This window comes from Eschrichtius robustus, chromosome 13, assembly GCF_028021215.1.
Source record: "Eschrichtius robustus isolate mEscRob2 chromosome 13, mEscRob2.pri, whole genome shotgun sequence".
Taxonomy (NCBI): domain Eukaryota; kingdom Metazoa; phylum Chordata; class Mammalia; order Artiodactyla; family Eschrichtiidae; genus Eschrichtius; species Eschrichtius robustus.
Genome location: NC_090836.1, coordinates 6,568,264 through 6,589,442, shown reverse-complemented (window position 1 = coordinate 6,589,442; position 21,179 = coordinate 6,568,264). Strand labels below are relative to the sequence as shown.

The following is a 21,179-nucleotide window of genomic DNA, read 5'->3' as shown; positions in this document are numbered from 1 at the left end:
ATATAAATGGATTCATGCAGTTCAAACCTGTGATGTTCAAGGGTCAACTGTAATTCACCTAGTTCAAAATTCAAAAGCTACAGAAGTATCTCTTTCCCACTCCAGTCCTTTGGCTACCTAGCTCCCTCCCTGGGGATAAGTGATAATTTATTTTATAAATTATTTTATGTGCACACAAATTACATATGTATGTATATATACATACACATGTATATACACACAAACGCCTTTTTTCCTTTTCCTTTTAAGGAAAGTAGTTGTTTTTTTTTTTAATTGAAGTATATTTGATTTACAATGTTGTGTTAATTTCTGCTGTACAGCAAAGTGACTCAGTTATACATATATATACATTCTCTTATTTTATATATACTCTTTTCCACTATGGCAGTTCCCTGTGCTATACAGTAGGACCTGTTGTTTATCCATTCTATATATAAAAGCTTACATCTGCTAACCCCAGCCTCCCACTCCATCCCTCCCCCAACCCCCTCCCCCTTGGCAACCACCAGTTTGTCCTCTACGTCCGTGATTCTGTTTCTCTCTCTGTCCGTGATTCTGTTTCTGTTACATAGATTCATTTGTGTACTATTTTAGATTCCACATGTAAGTGATATCATATGATATTTGTCTTTCTCTTTCTGATCTTACTTCACTTAGTATGATAATCTCTACTTGCATCCATGTTGCTGCATGAGGAAAGTAGTTTCTTATACATGACATTCTGTACCTTATTTTTGTCCACCTAATAAATCTTGGAAGATTTCATCCAAATCAATACCTAAAGAGCTCCCCCCACTCCCCACCCCTTTATTCGCTGCATAATATGTCCTTGTTTGGAAGTACCATAATTTATTTACTTTAAAAAATTGAGATATAATTTTTTTTAAAATTAATTAATTAATTTTTTTTTGGCTGTGTTGGGTCTTTGTTTCTGTGCGAGGGCTTTCTCTAGCTGCGGCAAGCGGGGACCACTCTTCATCGTGGTGCGCGGGCCTTTCACTGTCGCGGCCTCTCTTGTTGCGGAGCACAGGCTCCAGACGCGCAGGCTCAGTAGTTGTGGCTCACGGGCTTAGTTGCTCCGCGGCATGTGGGATCTTCCCAGACCAGGGCTCGAACCCGTGTCCCCTGCATTGGCAGGCAGATTCTCAACCACTGCGCCACCAGGGAAGCCCAAAAATTGAGATATAATTGACATATGCCATTATATTAGTTTCAGGTGTACAACATAATGATTTGATATTTGTATATTTTGTGAAATGGTCACCCCAATAAGTTTAGTTAATATCTGTCACCATACATAGTTACACATTTTTTTTTCCTGTGAGAACTTTTGAGAGCTGCTCTTTTAGCAACTTTCAAATATGCAGTACGGTATTAACTATAGTTACTATGCTATACATAAAATCATCATGACTTATTTATTTTATAACTGGAAGTTTATGCCTCTTGACTCTCTTCACCCTTTTCACCCCCCATAATTTATTCAAGTTCCATAATGATGGATATTTAGGTTGTTTCTAGTATTATGCTGTTAGCAGCAGCTTAATTCTAATGTAAGGGATTTGGAGTTAGTGGTCCTGAACGATCTGAAAAAGAAGTAAGACTTTCAAAGGAGCATAAACATTATTGGGATATAAGAAGATATGTATAATGTTTTTTTCACAGTTGGTAAACTTTTATGAAGTTTATGAAGAACAGAAAGGGCTTATGGCCCTTCTACTTTATCTCTTGGGAAAATCTTTTGCAGTATTTCAGAAACTTCTCCATTCTACCTTGCTAAGGCTGTAACCTCTCTTTTCTTCATTTTACTGTCTTGCAACTGTATATGCATCAGTAAAAGGGGTTAAAAGAAAACATACTGTCTCTTCATCCTTCTCCTGTGATAACAGCTCCATCCTATATTTTTCTTTAGTTTTTTTTTTTTTTTTAGTAAATCGTTCTAATTTTTTTTTAAATTTATTTATTTATTTTTGGCCGTGTTGGGTCTTCGTTTCTGTGCGAGGGCTTTCTCTAGTTGTGGCAAGCGGGGGCCACTCTTCATCGCGGTGCACGGGCCTCTCACTGTCGCGGCCTCTCTTGTTGAGGAGCACAGGCTCCAGACGCGCAGGCTCAGTAATTGTGGCTCACGGGCCCAGTAGCTCCGCGGCATGTGGGATCTTCCCGCACCAGGGCTCGAACTCGTGTCCGCTGCACTAGCAGGCAGACTCTCAACCACTGCGCCACCAGGGAAGCCCTCTTTAGTTATTTTGACTGCTAATCTAAACATAATTATGAGGAACCATGTCTTGTCAGTTAAATTTCTTTTAAGCTCTTAGGTCCAAGCAGGCACACCAAGTCTTTCAGAGTCCAGTCCTGAAGAGGAGCTAGCAGAATGGGAAGTGTGAGGACCAGGGGTAGCTGGTGGTGCTGACTTCAGCACCCCTGAGTCCTGGCCCCCCCTCTGTCCCAGGAGGAAGAGGAGGTAGAGCGGGAAATCATAAAACAGGAAGAAAGTGTGGATCCTGACTACTGGGAGAAATTGCTGCGGCACCATTACGAGCAGCAACAAGAAGATCTGGCCCGCAATCTGGGCAAAGGAAAAAGAATCCGTAAGCAGGTCAACTACAATGATGGCTCCCAGGAGGACCGAGGTGTGTGTGGCCGGCCCCGCCCCCCACCCATGGGCCGTTCCACTAGAGCAGTGGGCCCCGCTCATCTGCCCTCTCTCCCTCCAGATTGGCAGGACGACCAGTCCGACAACCAGTCCGATTATTCAGTGGCCTCAGAGGAAGGTGATGAAGACTTTGATGAACGTTCAGAAGGTGAGGGCTATGCCTTTCTGCTGGATTTTTAAAATATTGCCTTGTCTAATATCCCTATCAGTGTCGCTCACGCATCCTTTTCTTCTTGCAGCTCCCCGCAGGCCCAGTCGCAAGGGCCTGCGGAATGATAAAGATAAGCCATTGCCTCCTCTGTTGGCCCGTGTTGGTGGGAATATTGAAGTAAGTACCGTTCCGTTCTAGGGAAGGTTGGGTGAGCGCTGCTGTCGGGTCGTTGGTGGAGTAAGGTCTACTCCTTCTCTCACCTAGGTTCCTTCTCCCCCCAGGTTCTTGGCTTTAATGCTCGTCAGCGAAAAGCCTTTCTTAACGCGATTATGCGATATGGGATGCCACCTCAGGATGCTTTTACCACCCAGTGGCTTGTGAGAGATCTGCGAGGCAAGTCAGAGAAAGAGTTCAAGTAAGTTGAGAGCTGGAATGACTGAGGTAGAGCAAGGGCTTTTAGTCTCTGGTCACTCCACAGTACTAGTGCAGGCTGTGCAGGAAATCGGCTGTCTCCTCTGCTGACGTTGGCAAGTGAAGCTGTTAGTAATAGGGTTCTTTGTATTCCTTGCTTCCCTGGAAGAGGACCTGGGACATGGTGTGGGGTCTGGAGACCAGCTTTCAGTGCGATGGTGGGCTTTACCTCAAATGGAGCCATAGTTGTTGTCTGGGGTGATGCCTGACTGCAGGTGGGAAAGAATCTGATCTAGGAGTTGGCATGATTGCTGTTTAACCCATTTCTCTATTTGTTTACTACAGGGCTTACGTCTCTCTTTTTATGCGGCATTTATGTGAGCCGGGAGCAGACGGGGCCGAGACCTTTGCTGATGGTGTACCCCGAGAAGGCCTGTCTCGCCAGCATGTCCTCACTAGGATTGGTGTCATGTCCTTGATTCGCAAGAAGGTGAGCCCTGAACCTCCCTCCATCGTTCAGGGGTTTCTAGGTGAAACTGGAGAGCCAGCAGGAAAGGAACCTAGATGGAATTGGGTCTTCAGCGTCTTGTCCCATTGCTGCAGGTTCAGGAGTTTGAACATGTTAATGGGCGCTGGAGCATGCCCGAACTTGCGGAAGTAGAGGAAAACAAGAAAATGTCACAGCCAGGGTCACCTTCCCCAAAGACTCCCACACCCTCCACTCCAGGGGACACACAACCCAATACTCCTGCACCTGCCCCACCTGCTGGTAAGTCTGCCTGGACTGTTGTTTTCTATCCTCTTCTTCTTGTCCTGGCCTTTGCTTTTTCTGCTTCCCTGTACTCAGTTCTAACAGGGGAGTCTGGCAGGACACACAGCAATCTCCCTCTCAGTTTAGGAGGGCTGTCCTAAGAATAGGGCTGGCTCTTAAAGGCACGAGAGGACAGTTTAAGATGAGACAATCTGAGAAGGTGTGACCTTCTCTCTGATCTGGGACCTTCCTCCTAATGAATGTCTATTATTGGTACGCAGAGGATGGGATAAAAATAGAGGAGAATAGCCTCAAAGAAGAAGAGAGTGCAGAAGGAGAAAAGGAAGTGAAATCTGCAGCCCCTGAAGCCGCTGTTGAGGTAAGAGACGGGGGTGACTGGACGCCACACCAAAGGCAGATGGATAAGCCTGTTCTTCCTCTTGGGTGCTGGCCTGTCTGCTTCAGCTTCTTTCTTCTTTCCTGTGAAGTGTACACAGCCCCCTGCCCCTGCCTCAGAGGATGAAAAGGTCCTTGTTGAGCCTCCCGAGGGAGAGGAGAAAGTGGAAAAGGCAGAGGTCAAGGAGAGAACAGAGGAGCCAATGGAGACAGATCCCAAAGGTATGCACATTTTCACACACTACAGATCCCTGTGAACCACAGTTGCTCTTGGACTTGCAGCCCGGCTGGAGGGAAGTCCAGAGGAAGTGACACGCTGAAGAATCTTGTACCCTTGATTTTAAACTGTGGGCTTTTTCTCTCTCAAGACATCGTTTATGACTTTAATCATCAAGATTTAGGTTCAGGATATAGTGTAGAACAGAGGAGAATACACTTCCTTAGATATGCTCTCAGTGCCATCTGTTCTCCCAGGTATTGCTGATGTGGAGAAGGTGGAGGAGAAGTCAGCAGTCGATCTGACTCCCATTGTGGTGGAGGACAAAGGTGGGTGTTTGGAGAAGCTGACTGTGCTTTTAAAAGGACTCTAAAGCTGAAAGGAAGGACTTTATCTCTTGGACACCCCTCCACCCCCAGGTTCCCCCATCCATACCCATATAATCATTTTATCCCAAGCTAAAAGACTCCACCTCTCCCCACATGTGGCTGTCAGCGGGCCAGTGGCACCTTTTCCTGGGTTTAAGAACACTTCTGTGGAGAAAGGGTGGAGGTAGATGGGTGTCTTGTAGCATATGGTGCTATGTATGGGCAAGGGCTATGGTGCTGGCTTCTGTCTGGAGCTGACATTTTTCTTCTGCATGTCCTGTAGAGGAGAAGAAAGAAGAAGAAGAGAAAAAAGAGGTGATGCTTCAGAATGGAGAGACCCCCAAGGACTTGAATGATGAGAAGCAGAAGAAAAATATTAAACAGCGTTTCATGTTCAACATCGCAGATGGCGGTTTTACTGGTATGAAAAAGAGGGGCCCACTGGGGTTAGACGGATTCGAGGTGAAATCAGGGTTCTTGTCAGAAACCAGGGTACAGAGACTTTACCTCTCCTAGAGAGAATGCCAGGCTGACTGCACACTCCTCTGGGGTGCATGTTAGAAAGCCAGAGGCATATTAAGTTGGTATCTGGGGATCAGGAATAAATAGCTCTTTGAATTCTCACAGATGTTTGCCTTTCTTTTTCTCCCCAACCTTCCTTAAATTCCTCTTCAGAGTTGCACTCCCTTTGGCAGAATGAGGAGCGGGCAGCCACAGTCACCAAGAAGACTTATGAGATCTGGCACCGACGGCATGACTACTGGCTGCTGGCTGGCATCATAAAGTATCCTTTGCCTGAGTTGGGGCCGAGGTCCTTGGTGAAGGTTTCTGAGGGTCCACAGTTTGAAGTTCTTAATTTCCTTGTTTCGTTTTTCCTGAGCAATTAATTTTCCAATAGCCATGGCTATGCCCGGTGGCAGGACATCCAGAATGACCCACGCTATGCTATCCTCAATGAGCCTTTCAAGGGTGAAATGAACCGAGGCAATTTCTTAGAGATCAAGAATAAGTTTCTAGCCCGAAGGTTCAAGGTGAGCAGGACGGAGAGGAATACAGCGTTGAAGTGGCGGCCTTTAAAGTGCAGAAGGGACTAAAAGGAGGGAGTCGGCTCATTCAGCCATGCTGATTATTGTGTTCTCCTGTGCACTTCGCTTTGTATCCTGTGAAAGGCTTTGCTCCCAAGTATCTTAAATATTAGAGATCAACACATACAGACCTGAAGGTTAACCAGTTGGTTAAGGGCTGAAGGTGACTGTGCCTGATGCATGACACAGACCAGTGCAGTGGGTGTGCTGGGGGAACACGGTAGGCTGGAGTGTTCAGGAAAGATACAGAGGTGGGACTGAATTGGATCTCTGAGGAGGCAGGGCTGCCAGTGGGCTGGTGGTACTTTTTTCTGGGTCTGTGTGGATGAAGGGTGGGGTAGACGCAAAGGTGTAGAGCTCCATTTTCAGAATCACTAGGGCTGATACGCCCAGGACTGAGGGGGAGTTTTCCTCAGGAATTCAGCAAATGCATATTAAGGGCACCTTGTGTGCAGACCATCACAACGGGATACCATGGAGATGAGACACGTGGATCTTAACGCTGAGTATGATTGGGGGAATAAGAAATGTACACTAATAAACCTTCAAACATCATGTGCTAGGTAATGGGTGGGCCAGGGACAGGCCTGGTGCCTGTTCTCGAGGAGCTCTCAGTTTAACGTAGAGGCAGATGTGTGGTCAAATGAATGTCATTCTTTGTGTTTGTGAGGGAGACTGCTAAATCCTTAAGAAAGTTCTCCAGAGGGAATGTGGGGAGTGGGGAGAGAGCTCACAAATGCTCCAGGGAGAAGATGCCATTGGAATGAAGTTTTGGTGACTGTAATAGCGATTGCCGGATAGAAATGGAAGGCCCTTTGATCAAAAGAATTAGGTTAGGCAAAGACAGAGGCTGTAGAGCTTATGGTGTTTGGAAACAGCAAATAGTCCAGGTGGGGTGTAGAAGACACTTGTGTTGGTGATGGTGGGAGGTACGTTGGAGAGAGAAGTAAGGCTGGAGGTCGGTAGGTAGGTTTTTTGGCACCAGATAAGAGAGTTTGGACTTTACCTTATAGTTCATGGGCAGCCATTGAGGGTTTGTGAAGGGTTTTGATACAAGCAAGGGAAACTGAAACAGAACATTCGTGAGATTACAGAACTATCATATAGTCATGAGGTAGTAAGGGCTCGTCTGTGATGCTGGTTGTGGAAAACGAAAAGGATAAGATAAAGGGAACGAGGGACGTCCCTGGGGGTCCAGTGGTTAAGACTCTGCGCTCCCAATGCAGGGGGCCCAGGTTTGATCCCTGGTCAGGGAATTAGATCCCCCATGCCACAACTAAGATCCGGCGTGCTGCAACTAAGACCCGGTGCAGCCAAACAAATAAATACTAATAAATAAATAAATAAATAAATAAAAGATAAAGGGAATGAAACACCAAGGAATTTACAGGATTTACTGCTTTACTGTAGGGGTCCGCAAACTTTTTCTTTTAAGGGGCCAGAGTAATTCAGGCTTTGTGAGACACTGACACTCAACTCTGTCATAGTGTGCAAGCAGCCATAGGTGAGAAGTATGAATATGTTCCAATAAAACTTTATTTATCGACACTAAAACTTGAACTTCATATAATTTGTATGAAGCATTATAAACTATTATTTTGACTTTTTTTCAACCACTTAAAAATGAAGAACCCATTCTTAGCTCTTGGACCATCCAAAAACAGGCAGTGGCCCAGATTTGGCCCACAGGCCATAGTTTGCTGACCCCTGAGTTACTTTATTGAATTTGAGATACAAAGGAGTGAGACTCCAAAAATAACTGAAGTTTTGAGTCTGAGTCACTGAGAAAGTTATCAGGGAAGTGAGGAGAAAGTTAAGTTCAATTTTAGACAAGTCATTTGGTGTTTTTCACAAGTAAATATCCCCCCAGTACTCCCACCACCGTTAAACAAGTGGGATCAAAGTGATCAAGCGTGCACGAGTGGGATCAGAACAAGCAGTGCTTGAGACGCATGTCTGAAAAGCGCCAACTCATTTGCATAGAGGTGCTGGCTGATGCCAGGAGAGACGCTGATCCTGGAGAAAGCTCATAGTTTGGGGCAAGAGGGAGGGGAGCTGGTGAAGGAGACTGGGTGGTATATAGATTGAAAGTAGGTGCTTGGTCTGTTTGGGGATAAGTTAGTAGGCCTGAATGGAGCCAGGTCTTCTGGAAGAAACAACAGTCCATTATTCTCATACTGTCCTTTTTCCTGACCCCTAGTGGATTCATTCTTTTTAAGAACCAGTGGATACTTGAGTAAAATAAGTCTCGTAAGTCATGAATCAACATTCTGTCCCTTGGAATGTATTTCAAAGGCCGTTTTACACAGCTCCATCAGGTGACATGTGCAAGTGTTCGTTGCATTATGATTTTTGGTGGTGGGGCCTGGAGGCACCCTAGATGTTTGACATTGGGAGTGTGGGTAGGTAAAATGTGGATTCACATCACCCAGCATTAAGAAACAGTTGGCAGCAACAAAGTACACGTTTTGTAACATAAATGGACCTTTAAAAAATATATATAGTGGGGAAATGAAAAAGCATTTTATAATGTACAGAAAAACATTCTGTAAATGAGAAAATGTGCACATGAAACAACACTGTCTTCAAGAAAACCCACAAAAAGACACACAGTAGGTGTATTAGAAGGGTTGCCTATTGAGGAAGGCAAGGAATGGGAGTGAGAGAGAGAGAGAGAGATGAAAGAAAAGAAACAACAGGAATAATTTTAGAGAGTAAAACAACTTAAGTGATAGGGTAGGTATATATCCATAGGATGGACTGCCGTGCAACCATTAAGTCATCTGTATTCTGTAATAACCTAAACGGGAAAAGAATTTGAAAAAGAATGGGGAAAAAAAAGCCATCTTTTATAAAGAGCAGCTGATAACAAGGGAAGAGCCTTGCTATGTCACTTTGAGTGAAAACAATATAAATACATATATAGAATCTTAATTTTGTAAAAAACATGTAACAAAAAACCTCAAAATGTTAACAGTATCTCTCGGAGGTGGAATTGTGATTTTAATTCTTTATACATTCTGTATTTTCTAAATTGAGGATTTATCATTTTTGTATAAGAGTGAATCAATAAAGGGTAAAGAGCTTTAAAAACACAGACCTTCAAAGTGGGGTGGAAAAGGCAATGGAACGTTGAACCGGCCAGGAGTGGGTTCTGAGAGGCCCATGAGAAATGCCATCTCCTGTTTCTCTCTTGCCCAGCTCTTAGAACAAGCCCTGGTGATTGAGGAGCAGCTGCGTCGGGCGGCTTACCTGAACATGTCAGAGGACCCCTCTCACCCTTCCATGGCCCTGAACACCCGCTTTGCTGAGGTGGAGTGTTTGGCAGAGAGTCATCAGCACCTGTCCAAGGAGTCGATGGCGGGAAACAAGCCAGCAAATGCGGTCCTGCACAAAGGTAGCCAGTGGCTCCCCTGCCTCCTGTGGACTTGGCCTCCTTCCTCCTCTGCCCCTCCCTGACACACACCTACTTCTCAGGTCTGAGCCTTTTTTGGAGCCCCTTTCTTTGTCTGGGAGCTTAGGGTGTGCTGGGGATCCTTGCGTTCCTTCTTAGGAAGCTAACATCTTAGGAGAGACAGTCAAGGACAGTAGTTCTTTGCTTTTTAACTCTTGAATGTATTCCAGTTCTTGGAGGTGGAAAGCAAAGCAGAATAATATAGTGTGACCTGGGATAGTTTAGGGGTAACAGGGTGACTTAAGATCTTGTCAAATTCTAGACTGCTTTCAACATTCTGCTTTTAATTAAAGTTAAGACATTGTGAGGGGGATGGAGGGTGAAATGAGGAAAAGAAAGCTGTTATAAAGCAAGAGGGAGACAGCGCCAAAGGTGCAGAGGAAAGATAGTGAGAAGAGGAAACAATAGGAATAGCTATTGAAGAAGTGGAGGAAATAGAGGAAATAGGGATCAAGGGACAGGTGGCTTTAGAAAGCACAGAATCATGGACAGTTGGAACTGGAACATGAGGGACAGGAATTTGAGTGTGGTGGAGCCAGGTCAGGTGACTCGGTGACAAAAGACAATACTCCAGCACATCAGTCACTTGGTCATTGAGAAGTAACGGGTGGGGGGTCCACTTAACGGGAAGATGGACCTCGGTCTTGACCACCATGGCTCACCGCCTCTTTTTCTTCCCCCTGCAGTTCTGAAACAGCTAGAAGAACTGCTGAGTGACATGAAAGCCGATGTGACTCGACTCCCAGCTACTATTGCCCGAATTCCCCCAGTTGCTGTGAGGCTACAGATGTCAGAGCGTAATATTCTCAGTCGCCTGGCAAACCGGGCACCTGAACCACCTCCACAGCAGGTATGGGACCATTTTCATCTGGCCAGCTCTTCCAGCGGAGCCATTCTAGAACTTTAACTCTGCGGTCTGTCCCTAGCTTTACATACTGGGCAGGTGGGGCTGGCTTACCAGTGAGTTCCCTTGGGATCAGGTGGGTTCCTGGAGTCTGGAATTCTGACTCCCTTGGCGCTCTCTTCCTCTAGGTAGCCCAGCAGCAGTGAAGCTCCAGATGGATGATGCCACCTCCACCGCTGAGCAGTGACCTTCCTCACTTTCCCTTGCCCAGCTTCTCCCCTGGGGGCCTGAGAGACCCTCTCCTTCCTTCTGCCCCATCTTCCAAGTTGTAGAGGAACAGCCCCGCTGAGCACTGGGGGAGGGGAGGGAGTGAGGGGCAGTGGTGCCCTTCCTGCTGGAGAGACATGGCAGCAGTAGCGCCGGCGCCATCTGCGGGGAGCTGGCGGGCTGGCCTTCTGGGCCCTGGCTTCTCCCCACTGTAACGTCTGTTACACACAAACTGTTGCGGGTTCCCAACAGGCTTGAAGAAAATGATCAGAATTTCTTCCTCCTTTTGGTTTTATTTTGTTGGTTTATTTTGTGTTTTTTCTCCTTTTTTGGGGGGTATTCACAGTGGGCCGGGCCCCTGGGTGAGACACAGCTACCTCTGTTGGCATCTTTTTAATACCAGGAACCCAGCGGCTCCAGCCCCTGAGTGGCTAGAATTAAATAAAGTGGAAAAAAAAAAAAAAAAAAAAGAACCAAAAGCATAAAAAACCACAGCAAATTTCTTGACGAAAATTGAAAATAAAAGTTTCCTTGTATTTTAGTGTTCTCGTTCAGTGTGGGTGTAGGTGCAGGTGGATGAGTGTTTCTGATGGGAGCCCTGGGACATGTGTGTTTGGAGACGAAGGGTTTCCTTGTGTCCTGAGATTTCACGAAAGAGCCGAGTCCCCGCTGCGCACGTGCCCGTGCTGACAAGCCCACCTGGGCACAGCGGGGCCACCGGAGCCCCCGGGTCCACAGCCCACCGCGGCCTCCTGGCTCCGCGAGGGTGCGGAAGCGGACTTCTCCGGGCTGTGGACGTCGCGCGTATAAAATGAAGGGGTCTTCCTCGCAGAGTTGGGAAGACGAAACCAATGAAGGGCTGGAACAGTTTTAACAGCTAAACACCAGCTTGCTGTCTCTTTGAAGAAAGGCTGAAGTCGGTTTTTCTGTTAACTTGCGTGAATGAAGTCAGGACGCGAGATGCCTTCCTCCCGACCTCCAAGACGGAAACCTGGGCAGAGAGGACCGTTACCTGAGGGGGAGCGCGGGGTCTGGGGTCAAGGAAGAGGGTTTCCGCGTCGCAGGCGTGGGGTCCCCCGATCTTGAGGCGACGTCGGGCGGAGGGGGGCCCGGCTGTGGCGCCTCCGTTCGAGGGGAAGGGGCGGCTTTCGGGTACAGTATTTCCGACTGAACTCTGCAGTGAGGCGAAAGGCCCACGCCCGGAGGGGAGGGCGGGGAAGCCGAAAACGCCTTGAGTGCACCGCCTTCTCCGCCCGGGGGGGAAAGCAGGGCGGTCCGCCCGAGAATAGTGCCCGGCCGCACGGCCCCCAGCCCCGCGCGGGCGTGGGGAGCAAACGTTCCGGCTTCCGCGGCGGACAGGAAGGCCGGAAGAGGCGGGGCCTCGGCAGGCGCGTAGGGCGCATGCGTGAGACGTTTCCGTGGTGTGGCGTTAGAGTGCCTGATCTGGGCCGCACGTGGAGTCCCGCGCCTGCTTCCGAACCCCGTCTCGGAGCTGGATTGGCTTCCAGGTGAGCCTAGGCTTCGGGCGGGTCTGGAGGAATTTGGGGAAGGAAGGGTGAGGCGCTGACCTGGACTGGGGCGTGGGGAGGGGGGCGGGACGCGCGGTACCTACGGCGTGGGACCCAGGGCCCGGGGCTCAGCGTGGAGTGGACGTTTGGCCAGGCCTCGAGGGGCTGTTGAGTCGAGGTTCTGGTGGAGGCGATACCCTCTCCCGCTCCATTTCGCTTCGTCTGCGTTCTGCCTTTCCCTTACAACACGCGCTCCTCTACTGTCTCCCGTTTTGTTTTCCCCAGTACCATGGGGCGTAAATTGGACCCTACGAAGAAGGAGAAGCGCGGGCCGGGCCGAAAGGCCCGGAAACAGAAAGGCGCCGAGACCGAACTTGCCAGATTCTTGCCTGCAGGTAAGGGTCTGGCGTGCTCCCTCTCCCGCTTCTCCAGCTTTTGCGCTGTTCTTTTACCTGTAGCGTAACTCTTCCGTTTTTTAAAGTCATTTTGTGTGTTCGTTTTCTGTTCAAGCGGAATTTTCTTTTAATGAGTTACTAGGAAATAAGTAGGAATGAAATACTCTCACTAGCGTTTAGAACTTAGGGAAGATGCGACAGGGACACAAGTACCCATGTAAGGAGAGGTGTGGTTTAACACTAAGGGAGTTCAGAGGAAGGGGGATCCCACGGAGTTAGAGAGTTTGAAAAGATTTTGTTTGAAAAGATTTCGTGAAGCAGTTGGGTTTTGAAAAATGCGTGACATTTTAGCAAGTGGAAGTTGGAAGGGTATAGTCCAGTCACTGTTGAACCTCACTGTTGAGGGCATGGAGATGGGAAAGCACAGATCTGGTTCCCGCATGGTTAGTAGTCTACTGCATGGAAGACTGGGTGGGAGGGAAGAATGGGCAGGTAGTTTGTGTTGAGCATCATATAAAAGATGCAGTTTACTGAGGTGCTGGCAAATGCTAAACACTATACCGAAGCCTTTGGACACATTGTATCCTCTCCCTCTCAGTGTGCTGTGAGAGAAGCCCTGCTAAGGAAATGGGTGCTGAGAGGTTAACCTGTAGATAATTATTAAATGACAGAGCTGAGATTTAAACTTTCTGTTTCTTGGAGAATATATATGAACAGCAGCAGTTGTAAAGGTGAAATCTATTGTGGTTGGTAACTGATGAGTTGAGAGTAAAAGAAAGGGCAGAAGAAAGTTTTGAATCTGTGTTACCAGAATGATGATGACGCTGTTTGTTGAAATCAGCCTGGAGGGAGGCCCAGTTTGGATTTGGCTGATAAACAGCCAGATGGAAGTCATCTCCTTTACATCTCTTATGCAGCTCCCGATAGAGCACAGTGGAGTGAGTTACAATCTACTGCCTCTAACTAGTGTTCCAATTCTCTTCCCTTTTACTTCCTTTCCCGTTGCTTTTTTTCATTTCCCCTGTAACCTCCTGTTCTGCCTGTTTTAAAAAAAATTTTTTTAAACAGGTGGCGATGAAAATGTAAAGAGGCTGTCCAGTCGTGCCCGAAAGAGGTGAGTGTGCATGTCCAGACTTATGTTACACAGATTAAATTGGTACCACTCATCTTTAGGCACATGCTCCCATGTGATCATGCTGATGGAAAGAGCTGTTGGGGACTGTCAGGTAGGTTTCCCTGCACTGGCAAGTGGCAGAGCCTAGAGATGTGTTCCATTTCCTCACTCCTTTTATGTTTTCAGGGCAGCCAGGAGGAGGTTGGGCTCTGCTGAAGCCCCTGAGATGAATAAGTCCCCTGGGGCCAAACCATTGCCTGGAAAGCTATCAAAAGGTCAGTGGAAATAGGAGCTGGGTGCCACGTGAGGAGTCCTCTGGGTCCTGGGTAGGGAGGGGCTTGTTGAGTGTTTCTGAAGTGAAAGGAACAGCCAGAGGACGTTCTTGGGGGTAGAAAGTGCAGGCTCATCAGTGTGCGGCTGCCATCAGTCCAGGATTCTTCAAACCCTTTGGAACCTCTGCAGGAGCTGTCCAGGCACCCAGTAAGAAGGGAGCCCCGTCCTTATTTAACAGTGCTCGAGGCAAGAAGCGCCCAGCACCAACCCATAGCAGTGACGAGGAGGAAGACTCTGAAGGGGATGGTGTGGTGAACCAAGGGGACCTCTGGGGCTCCGAGGACAGTGATGCTGATATGGTAGATGACTATGGAGCTGACTCCAGCTCAGAGGACGAAGATGAGGATGACGGTGAAGAGGTGAGCTTTATCTCTCTGGGTCTTCAGAAAGCCATCCTTGCCTTCTAGAGTCTTTCCAGATCCTTGAGACTATCTCTCAGTGACAAGGATAAGCCTGAGTGGAGAAAAGGGATTTTAGTGTTCCATCACCTTTCGTAGCACCTTACCTCCTCTCAGCGCGTGTGCAAGTTTAAAAGAGCCGCAGGATGGAGCACTTGAAAATATGAGGATGCTCAGTGCTGGTGAGGATGTGGTAAGGCGGACGCTTGTATGGCCTCACTGCTGGGACTAGAAGTGCACACACTTTTTTCTTTTTTTTTTTTTTTTTTTTTTAAAGCATTTGGTATCTGAGAACCTTAAAAAGGTTTTTCCTTTTCACTTAGTAATTCCACCTTAGGAAGGTGATCCAGAATGTAGACAGAGGTTTACTCGCCAAAGTATAAGAAGTTATTATGTATTATAGAGTTTAAGTAGATGAGTGTGTTACTAGGAAAATTCAAGCATAATCGAGTCGTATGGAACAAAAAGAAAGTTCCCACTTTCACTCCTCTCCCCCAACCCCCCTTCTCTCTACGGAGCTACTGTTTTGCGATTTCCAGGCACCATGTGGACCATAATGCCAAAACTCTGGAAACTTCCAACATGCCTAATGTGCTTAAATGAACTATGGTTCGTTCGTATGCTAAATTAACGTTTGGTCATTATGTCTGCGAAAATGCTTGTGATCTAACTGTGAATGAGAAAAGGCAAGAAACAGACTTGAAAATGAATCATGATTTTAACTACGTGAAAAATGTAGAGTAAGCGTGGAGGAAAATATGGCAAAATGGGCGCCCAGGGCAGTTTGTGTGTGTGTGTCCCGCCCGCCCACCCGTGTACATATGGCCATGGGAAGGACAAGGTGACGAACTCTTTCAATCCATCATTTTACTTCAGTAATGGTGAATATCTTGCTAATCTTATATTCACTTCTTCAGGGTCTAAATTTCTTTCTGGAAGCAAGAGTTACGTTTGTATTTAGGAACAAAACAGAGGTAGGAAGTATTTCGTGGGCTGGTGGAAGGGCAAGCTTTGCGTCACCAGCCTCTTGTCTCTTTATTCAGTTGCTGCCCATTGAAAGGGCTGCTCGGAAGCAGAAGGCCCAGGAGGCTGTTGCTGGGTGAGTTTTGGAAACTCTTAGGGTGGAGAGTAGGCAGCGGCTGGGATGAAGGAAAATGTGACTAAGGAGGAGGTGTCTGCTTTGATCTGTGAACCACTCTGTTCTTGGACCTGTTTGTAGGGGCCAGTGGAGTGAGGAGGGGACCTATGAGGAGGAGGAAGAGGAGAAAGTGTCCCCTGAGTCACGCCCCAAAGAGGATGATGAGACGGAAGGGGACCTGCGGATCAATGTGGACGAGGAGGAGACTTTTGTGCTGCCCCCTGCTGGGGAGATGGAGCAGGATATCCTTCTGGTGCAGGGGGAGCCGGAGGGGGATGCTTGGGAGAAGGCCCTTCCAGGCCCCAGGAAATCAGGAAGCAGTTCCTTAACAGGTCCACATGCCCAGGTTCCAGACTTGCAACGAGTTCACAAGCGCATCCAAGATATAGTGGGAGTGCTGCGTGATTTTGGGACTCAGCGGGAGGAAGGTCGGTCTCGTTCTGAATATCTGCAGCGGCTTCGGAAGGATCTGGCCACTTACTACTCCTACGGAGACTTCCTCCTTGGCAAGCTCATGGACCTCTTCCCTCTGTCTGAGGTACCGACTTGCCGTTCTGATGCCCTTCATGCTTTTCTTTCCTCACCCTCTCTTCTCTTACACTGTGTAAGAAGGCAGCCAGCCCCCTTGCTCTCTGCTTTTCTGGCTGCGCCCCTAGGCCAGCCTGACCTGCTCCCTGCCATGCTCTGTCCCAGCTGGTGGAGTTTTTGGAAGCCAGTGAGGTGCCTCGGCCCATCACCCTCAGGACCAATACCTTGAAGACCCGGCGCCGGGACCTCGCTCAGGTGAGGGGTGGCCTCTGAGGTTTGCTTGTCTCAGGGAGGCACTGGCTTCTGCGAATCCCGGAGACTCCCCCGTCCCACCCCACTGGCCGTGGGGGGTCTTAGTACCTAGGCACTTCTCGGTACAGGCATGGTCCCAGGAGGCAGACCTAGGCCTAGTGTCACGCTGGGTCTGTCTGGCAGGGCTGAGGACCTCTGTCGATTGGGGAGCTCGTCCCTTCAGCCTCTGCTCCCTGTGACAGGGCTGAGACATCCGCATCACGATGAAAGTGCCGCCGCACAGAGAAGTGGGAGGGGGTGGTCTGCCTCGTAGATCATTGAGAAGCTGGTGAGACTGTGATTCCTGTCCCCGGGAAAAGACGTGACACGCACGCACAAGCAGTATTTTAAGCTCCTCGTTTCCAAGGGTTCAGGGGCCCAAGGTTAAAACCCTGGTGCCAGAGGCAGTGGTGTGACCCTGTGTGTTGTCTGTCTCCTGGTGTCTATCTTCTGTTGTCTCTCCTGGAAGGTAACTCGATAATTATCTTTAAAGTTGCTATAACCAATAGTGCTAAGTTTTAGGATGGCAAGGGGGCTGAGGCTCTTGGAAAATCGGGGTCCACTTCCAGGAGATAAAAGAACAGGAGCTGGCAGTGTGCTCCGTTGGGATGGAGTTCAGACCTTGAGTTAGAACCTGAGGCTAAGCAAAAGGAGACCACGGGACGGGATGGGACAGACTCTTCTGTGCGCCTGTGATGATTGTGTCCTGACTAAGCCCTAGGGGTTGTGGTGCCATGGGCCTCCCGCCAGGACCAGGGTTTCACATCTCCATCCCCCTACTGGGTAGAGTAGCTTCCGAGGTTTTAACACTTTCATCCATCTTATCTTCAGGCGCTGATCAATCGTGGGGTTAACCTGGATCCCCTGGGCAAGTGGTCGAAGACTGGACTCGTGGTATATGATTCTTCGGTGCCCATTGGTAAGTGTTCCCCGCCCCGGAGCCCTTCCGCCCCTGCCCTCGTCCCAGCATGTCACAGGCGGGTCCTCATCCACAGGTGCCACTCCCGAGTACCTGGCTGGGCACTACATGCTGCAGGGGGCCTCCAGCATGTTGCCCGTCATGGCCTTGGCACCCCAGGAACATGAGCGGATCCTGGACATGTGTTGTGCCCCTGGAGGAAAGACCAGCTACATAGGTATGAGAAGGGCCGGCGGGGCTAGGCTTCAGCTGGCTCTCTGCTTATGAAAGGAGGTGGGGTTGCACAGGCGGTCAGCGGAGTGGGGAGCAGCACAGGTTCTGGAGTGGGCCCAGCTCCAGCCCCACGAGGGCCTCTTACTGCCCACGTGACCTTGGGCATCTGTGGAATGGCGAGGTGACGGTGGTGCTCGTGTTGGCCGTTAACGTTATGCTTGGGTCGTGAGGGTTGAGGTGCGCATATGCAAGTCCCTGGCACAGTAACCGCTACATATGATTCGTCGTAACCATTTTATGAAACTGTTATCCCTTGGAAGAAGTAACTTAGCCTGAAGGATCAGAAGGGCGTTCAGTAACAATCAGAAAAGTCATCCTGGTGGGCTTGCTCGTCACAGGGCCAGTGCAGACTGGGTAGCCAGTGGGGTTGCGGCTTAATTGGGGAAGGGGTGAGACTTCACAGGCAGATTCTTGGGCTAGGGGGTGGCCAGCAGGTGTGGAGGCGCCGGAGCTGCCGGCGAGCACTGTGGCTCCTCCCTTCAGCCCAGCTCATGAAGAACACAGGCGTGATCCTCGCCAATGATGCCAACGCCGAGCGGCTCAGGAGCGTCGTGGGCAACCTGCACCGGCTGGGCGTCACCAACACCGTCATCAGCCACTGTGACGGGCGCCAGTTTCCCAAGGTGGGGCTCCCCGCTGTGCGTCGCTCCTGGGGCGTCTCACCTGCTCCCTTCCCGACCTCAGGGCGTTGAGACCTGCCCTTAGGAAATAATCGGTATGGTTCAGGTTGCCAAAAACATCCACTTAGCCTACTTTTTTCCCCAGGTGGTGGGGGGCTTTGACCGGGTCCTGCTGGATGCTCCCTGCAGCGGCACTGGGATCATCTCCAAGGACCCAGCGGTGAAGACTAACAAGGTGCAGGGGGTGGGGGACCAGCTGAAAAGTCTCGGGGGAACGGGGGCTGGCAAAGCGGAGTGGGAGGTGGGCAGCCAGCAGCTCACGTCTCCGGAGGCCACCTTGAGAAATTCCCACGCTCTGGGTCTCTCCGTCTTGGGACAGGATGAGAAGGACATCTTGCGCTGTGCTCACCTTCAGAAGGAGCTGCTCCTGAGTGCTATTGACTCTGTCAGCGCCACCTCCAAGACAGGGGGCTACCTCGTCTACTGTACCTGCTCCATCATGGTGAGGCCTGTCGTGGAGCGAGAGGGGGCACAGTGCTGGCGCTGGCGCCCCCCAGCACCCCTTCGGCTCCAGCTCCGCTTTCCCTTCCATCTCTGTCTCCCCCACACGTCAGGTGGAAGAGAACGAGTGGGTGGTAGACTACGCCCTGAGAAAAAGGAACGTGCGGCTGGTGCCCACGGGCCTGGACTTCGGCCAGGAGGGCTTCACCCGCTTCCGGGAAAGGCGCTTCCACCCCACCCTGCGCTCCACCCGCCGCTTCTACCCTCACACCCACAACGTGGACGGTTTCTTTATTGCCAAGTTCAAGAAATTCTCCAATTCTATCCCCCAGTCGCAAACAGGTAAGCGGTGTGCTCTTTGTACCTCTCCTCTCCACCTTTGCTCTTTCTACCGTAGCTTCAGGAGGCTTTCTAGTGTGACTGTGGGGAAGGGCGGCTCTCGGCCTCCCTCTCCCGGCCTTGGCACGCTTGGGTGAGAGACCCCTTTCATCCCAGCTAGAGTTGTTCCCAAGCCTGGGCCCCCATTCGGTACGTTAAGGGGTTCACGTGGATGGGGTCTTTTCCTTGATTCTGCCAAATGGCTGCAGTTGTTCGGCACTAAATGCATTCCCAGCGCGAGTGTGGTTTCTTGGCCGAGGGTTGCCTTCCTGGTAATAGACCTCTGCCGGTCCAGCCTTGTCAGCACTGGGCTGGCACGCAACTCCTCGGAACTGTCCGTTCTCTGAGCCCATCACACTAACTGCAGATCGTTTCCTCAGCCATCTTGAGGAGTCTGGCCTGGATCTCAAGGGGGGAAGGGTGGGGTTTTCTGAAACAAGCCTGAGGGCTCTGCCTGCTGGGATGCCACCCTGAGTTGAGTTGGAAGAGGGAGAGGCGGGCTTCTCTGGACACAAACCACGTGACTTACTGAGTTGATTTTTTTTTTTTTTTTGTCTTTATACACAATGCCTCTTAACAAAAGTCACATCTGAATGTTAACAGAACAAAAACCTCTTTAAGAAGTAGCAAAATTTCCTGCGTTTTTTTTTTTGCTGTAACTGTAAAGATACATACTTAATATATCAGTCTTCATTAATGAAGACTAGCGTGTTTCTAGTTGCTCTGTGTGCTTTCTTATTTTCCTGCATCTCATCAGACTCTGCATGAAAAAAATATCTTTTCTGATTAAAAGAGAAGCCCAGTGCTTCAGGTTTTTTCAGGATTCACCTCCTCTTTAGAGTGTCTTGTTACCTGCTGGCCTCAAGGGGGCACAGCTTCCTCTGAAAACCTTTTGGCCCAAGGATGGGTAGTGATCCCTTCTCTTTAATACAGGGTTCAAATATGACTTGAGTAAAGACCAGGTGATATTAAGTAATATGAATCCAGGTAATCTGCTCTCAGGCACCGTCCCAATTGTGTGGAACACTTGGCCAAGAGATAGTACCCAGGCAGTTTCCTTATTTTAATACCTCTACTTACCTCCTCCACTAATGATCAAGACCCAGTGATGAGGCCTGTTTTCTCAAACCATGTGTTTAATTTTAACCTCAGGAAATTCTGTGATATCCACCCTTACAAACCTAGACTTGCCCAACCTGAAAGGGCAGGTGACCCCCCAGCCTGAGTGCAGCAGCCTGCCTGCCAAGAAGGCCAGAGTGGCTGGTCAAGCAAAGCAGCGGCTGCAGAAACGGCAACATCCCAAGAAGGCTTCCTTCCAGAAGCAGAATGGCATCTCCAAAGGGACAGACTCAGAATTGTCCACTGTGTTTTCTGTTACAAAGGCCCAAGCTTCCTCCAAGCTCCAGGATAGCAGTCAGCCAGCTGAAAAAGCAGCAGTGGTCAGGGAACCAAAGGTGTCTGGGAAACTAAAGCAACAGTCACCCAAACTGCAGTCCTCCAAGAAAGCTGCCTTCCGGAAGCAGCGTGCTGCTCCCAAGGGCACCTACACAGAAACACCTGCTGCGCCGTCCCTTTCCAAGACCCAGGCCACTCTCAAGCCCGAGGACCGTGATCAGCCCCTTGGGAACGCCACCGGGGCTGAGGAGGTTAAGCAGCAGGTGCCAGAGCAGCCTTTCAAGAAAGCTGCCTTCCAGAAACAGAATGGCACCCGCAAGGGACCTAAGACTCCAATCATGTCCCCCCGCAGTTACAGCCGGCCCCCGCCAGCAAAGAGGAGCAAATCTCTGTCCAGAGGCGGCAGCCAGCCCCTGCTGTCTTCGATGGATGGTTGAACTAGACTGGGGTGGCTCATTGCCATTGTTACTGGGTTGGAACTCTTACCTCTGTGAGGATGGCTTCCCCACTGTGGATGTGAAATTTAATACACATTTTACAATCTCTGGCCACTGTGTGTTTTTTTTGAGGGGACTGGGTACTTGCTTTGCTGCTTAAAGGGTAGAGGTGGGAGGGTGGGACAGGGAACCTCTGAAGAGGGGACAGTGTGGTATACTGAGAAATCAGGTCAGTTCCCAGGGACCCAGGGAAAGAGAGTCACGGAGTCAGAGCCTGGGTGTTTGGATTCAGGGGAGAGGAGGGCAATTGGGGTGTAGGCAAGGTGAATTTCGTGCCACCAGAACCATGGAGTA

General features: G+C 49.4%; 2 protein-coding genes and 1 non-coding gene across 9 annotated transcripts in view; all 3 read left to right on the top strand.

Annotated features, from left to right (window-relative positions):
- Positions 1-10,880, top strand: part of CHD4 (chromodomain helicase DNA binding protein 4) — a 29,834-nt gene extending 18,954 nt beyond the window's left edge. For 3 of the 7 annotated variants that reach the window (XM_068561267.1, XM_068561269.1, XM_068561264.1), the window contains exons 26-40: positions 2,450-2,630; positions 2,715-2,801; positions 2,893-2,981; positions 3,086-3,219; positions 3,561-3,705; positions 3,819-3,984; positions 4,248-4,345; positions 4,455-4,584; positions 4,837-4,908; positions 5,231-5,368; positions 5,623-5,731; positions 5,846-5,978; positions 9,234-9,432; positions 10,173-10,336; positions 10,519-10,880. In XM_068561267.1, the coding sequence (XP_068417368.1) occupies positions 2,450-2,630; positions 2,715-2,801; positions 2,893-2,981; positions 3,086-3,219; positions 3,561-3,705; positions 3,819-3,984; positions 4,248-4,345; positions 4,455-4,584; positions 4,837-4,908; positions 5,231-5,368; positions 5,623-5,731; positions 5,846-5,978; positions 9,234-9,432; positions 10,173-10,336; positions 10,519-10,536 (1,863 nt within the window). In that variant the 3' untranslated portion in view covers positions 10,537-10,880. Of the gene's footprint in view, positions 1-2,449; positions 2,802-2,892; positions 2,982-3,085; positions 3,220-3,560; positions 3,706-3,818; positions 3,985-4,247; positions 4,346-4,454; positions 4,585-4,836; positions 4,909-5,230; positions 5,369-5,622; positions 5,732-5,845; positions 5,979-9,233; positions 9,433-10,172; positions 10,337-10,518 lie in introns of all 7 variants that reach the window. The other 4 variants (XM_068561268.1, XM_068561265.1, XM_068561266.1 and 1 more) reach the window with 3 other exon arrangements.
- LOC137775994 (small Cajal body-specific RNA 11) lies at positions 4,024-4,163 on the top strand. Its single transcript, XR_011076119.1, has one exon. It is a non-coding gene; the product is annotated as a small Cajal body-specific RNA 11 (non-coding RNA).
- A 1,116-nt stretch (positions 10,881-11,996) lies between the features above and the next one.
- NOP2 (NOP2 nucleolar protein) lies at positions 11,997-20,935 on the top strand. The gene is made up of 16 exons (XM_068561180.1): positions 11,997-12,105; positions 12,391-12,500; positions 13,569-13,614; positions 13,801-13,889; positions 14,077-14,306; positions 15,389-15,444; positions 15,565-15,727; positions 15,824-16,021; positions 16,177-16,266; positions 17,134-17,221; positions 17,298-17,438; positions 17,978-18,117; positions 18,260-18,349; positions 18,494-18,616; positions 18,729-18,957; positions 20,146-20,935. The coding sequence occupies exons 1-16, from the start codon at positions 11,999-12,001 to the stop codon at positions 20,823-20,825; spliced, it is 2,580 nt and encodes an 859-aa protein (XP_068417281.1). The 5' UTR covers positions 11,997-11,998; the 3' UTR covers positions 20,826-20,935.
- The last annotated feature ends 244 nt before the right edge of the window (positions 20,936-21,179 follow it).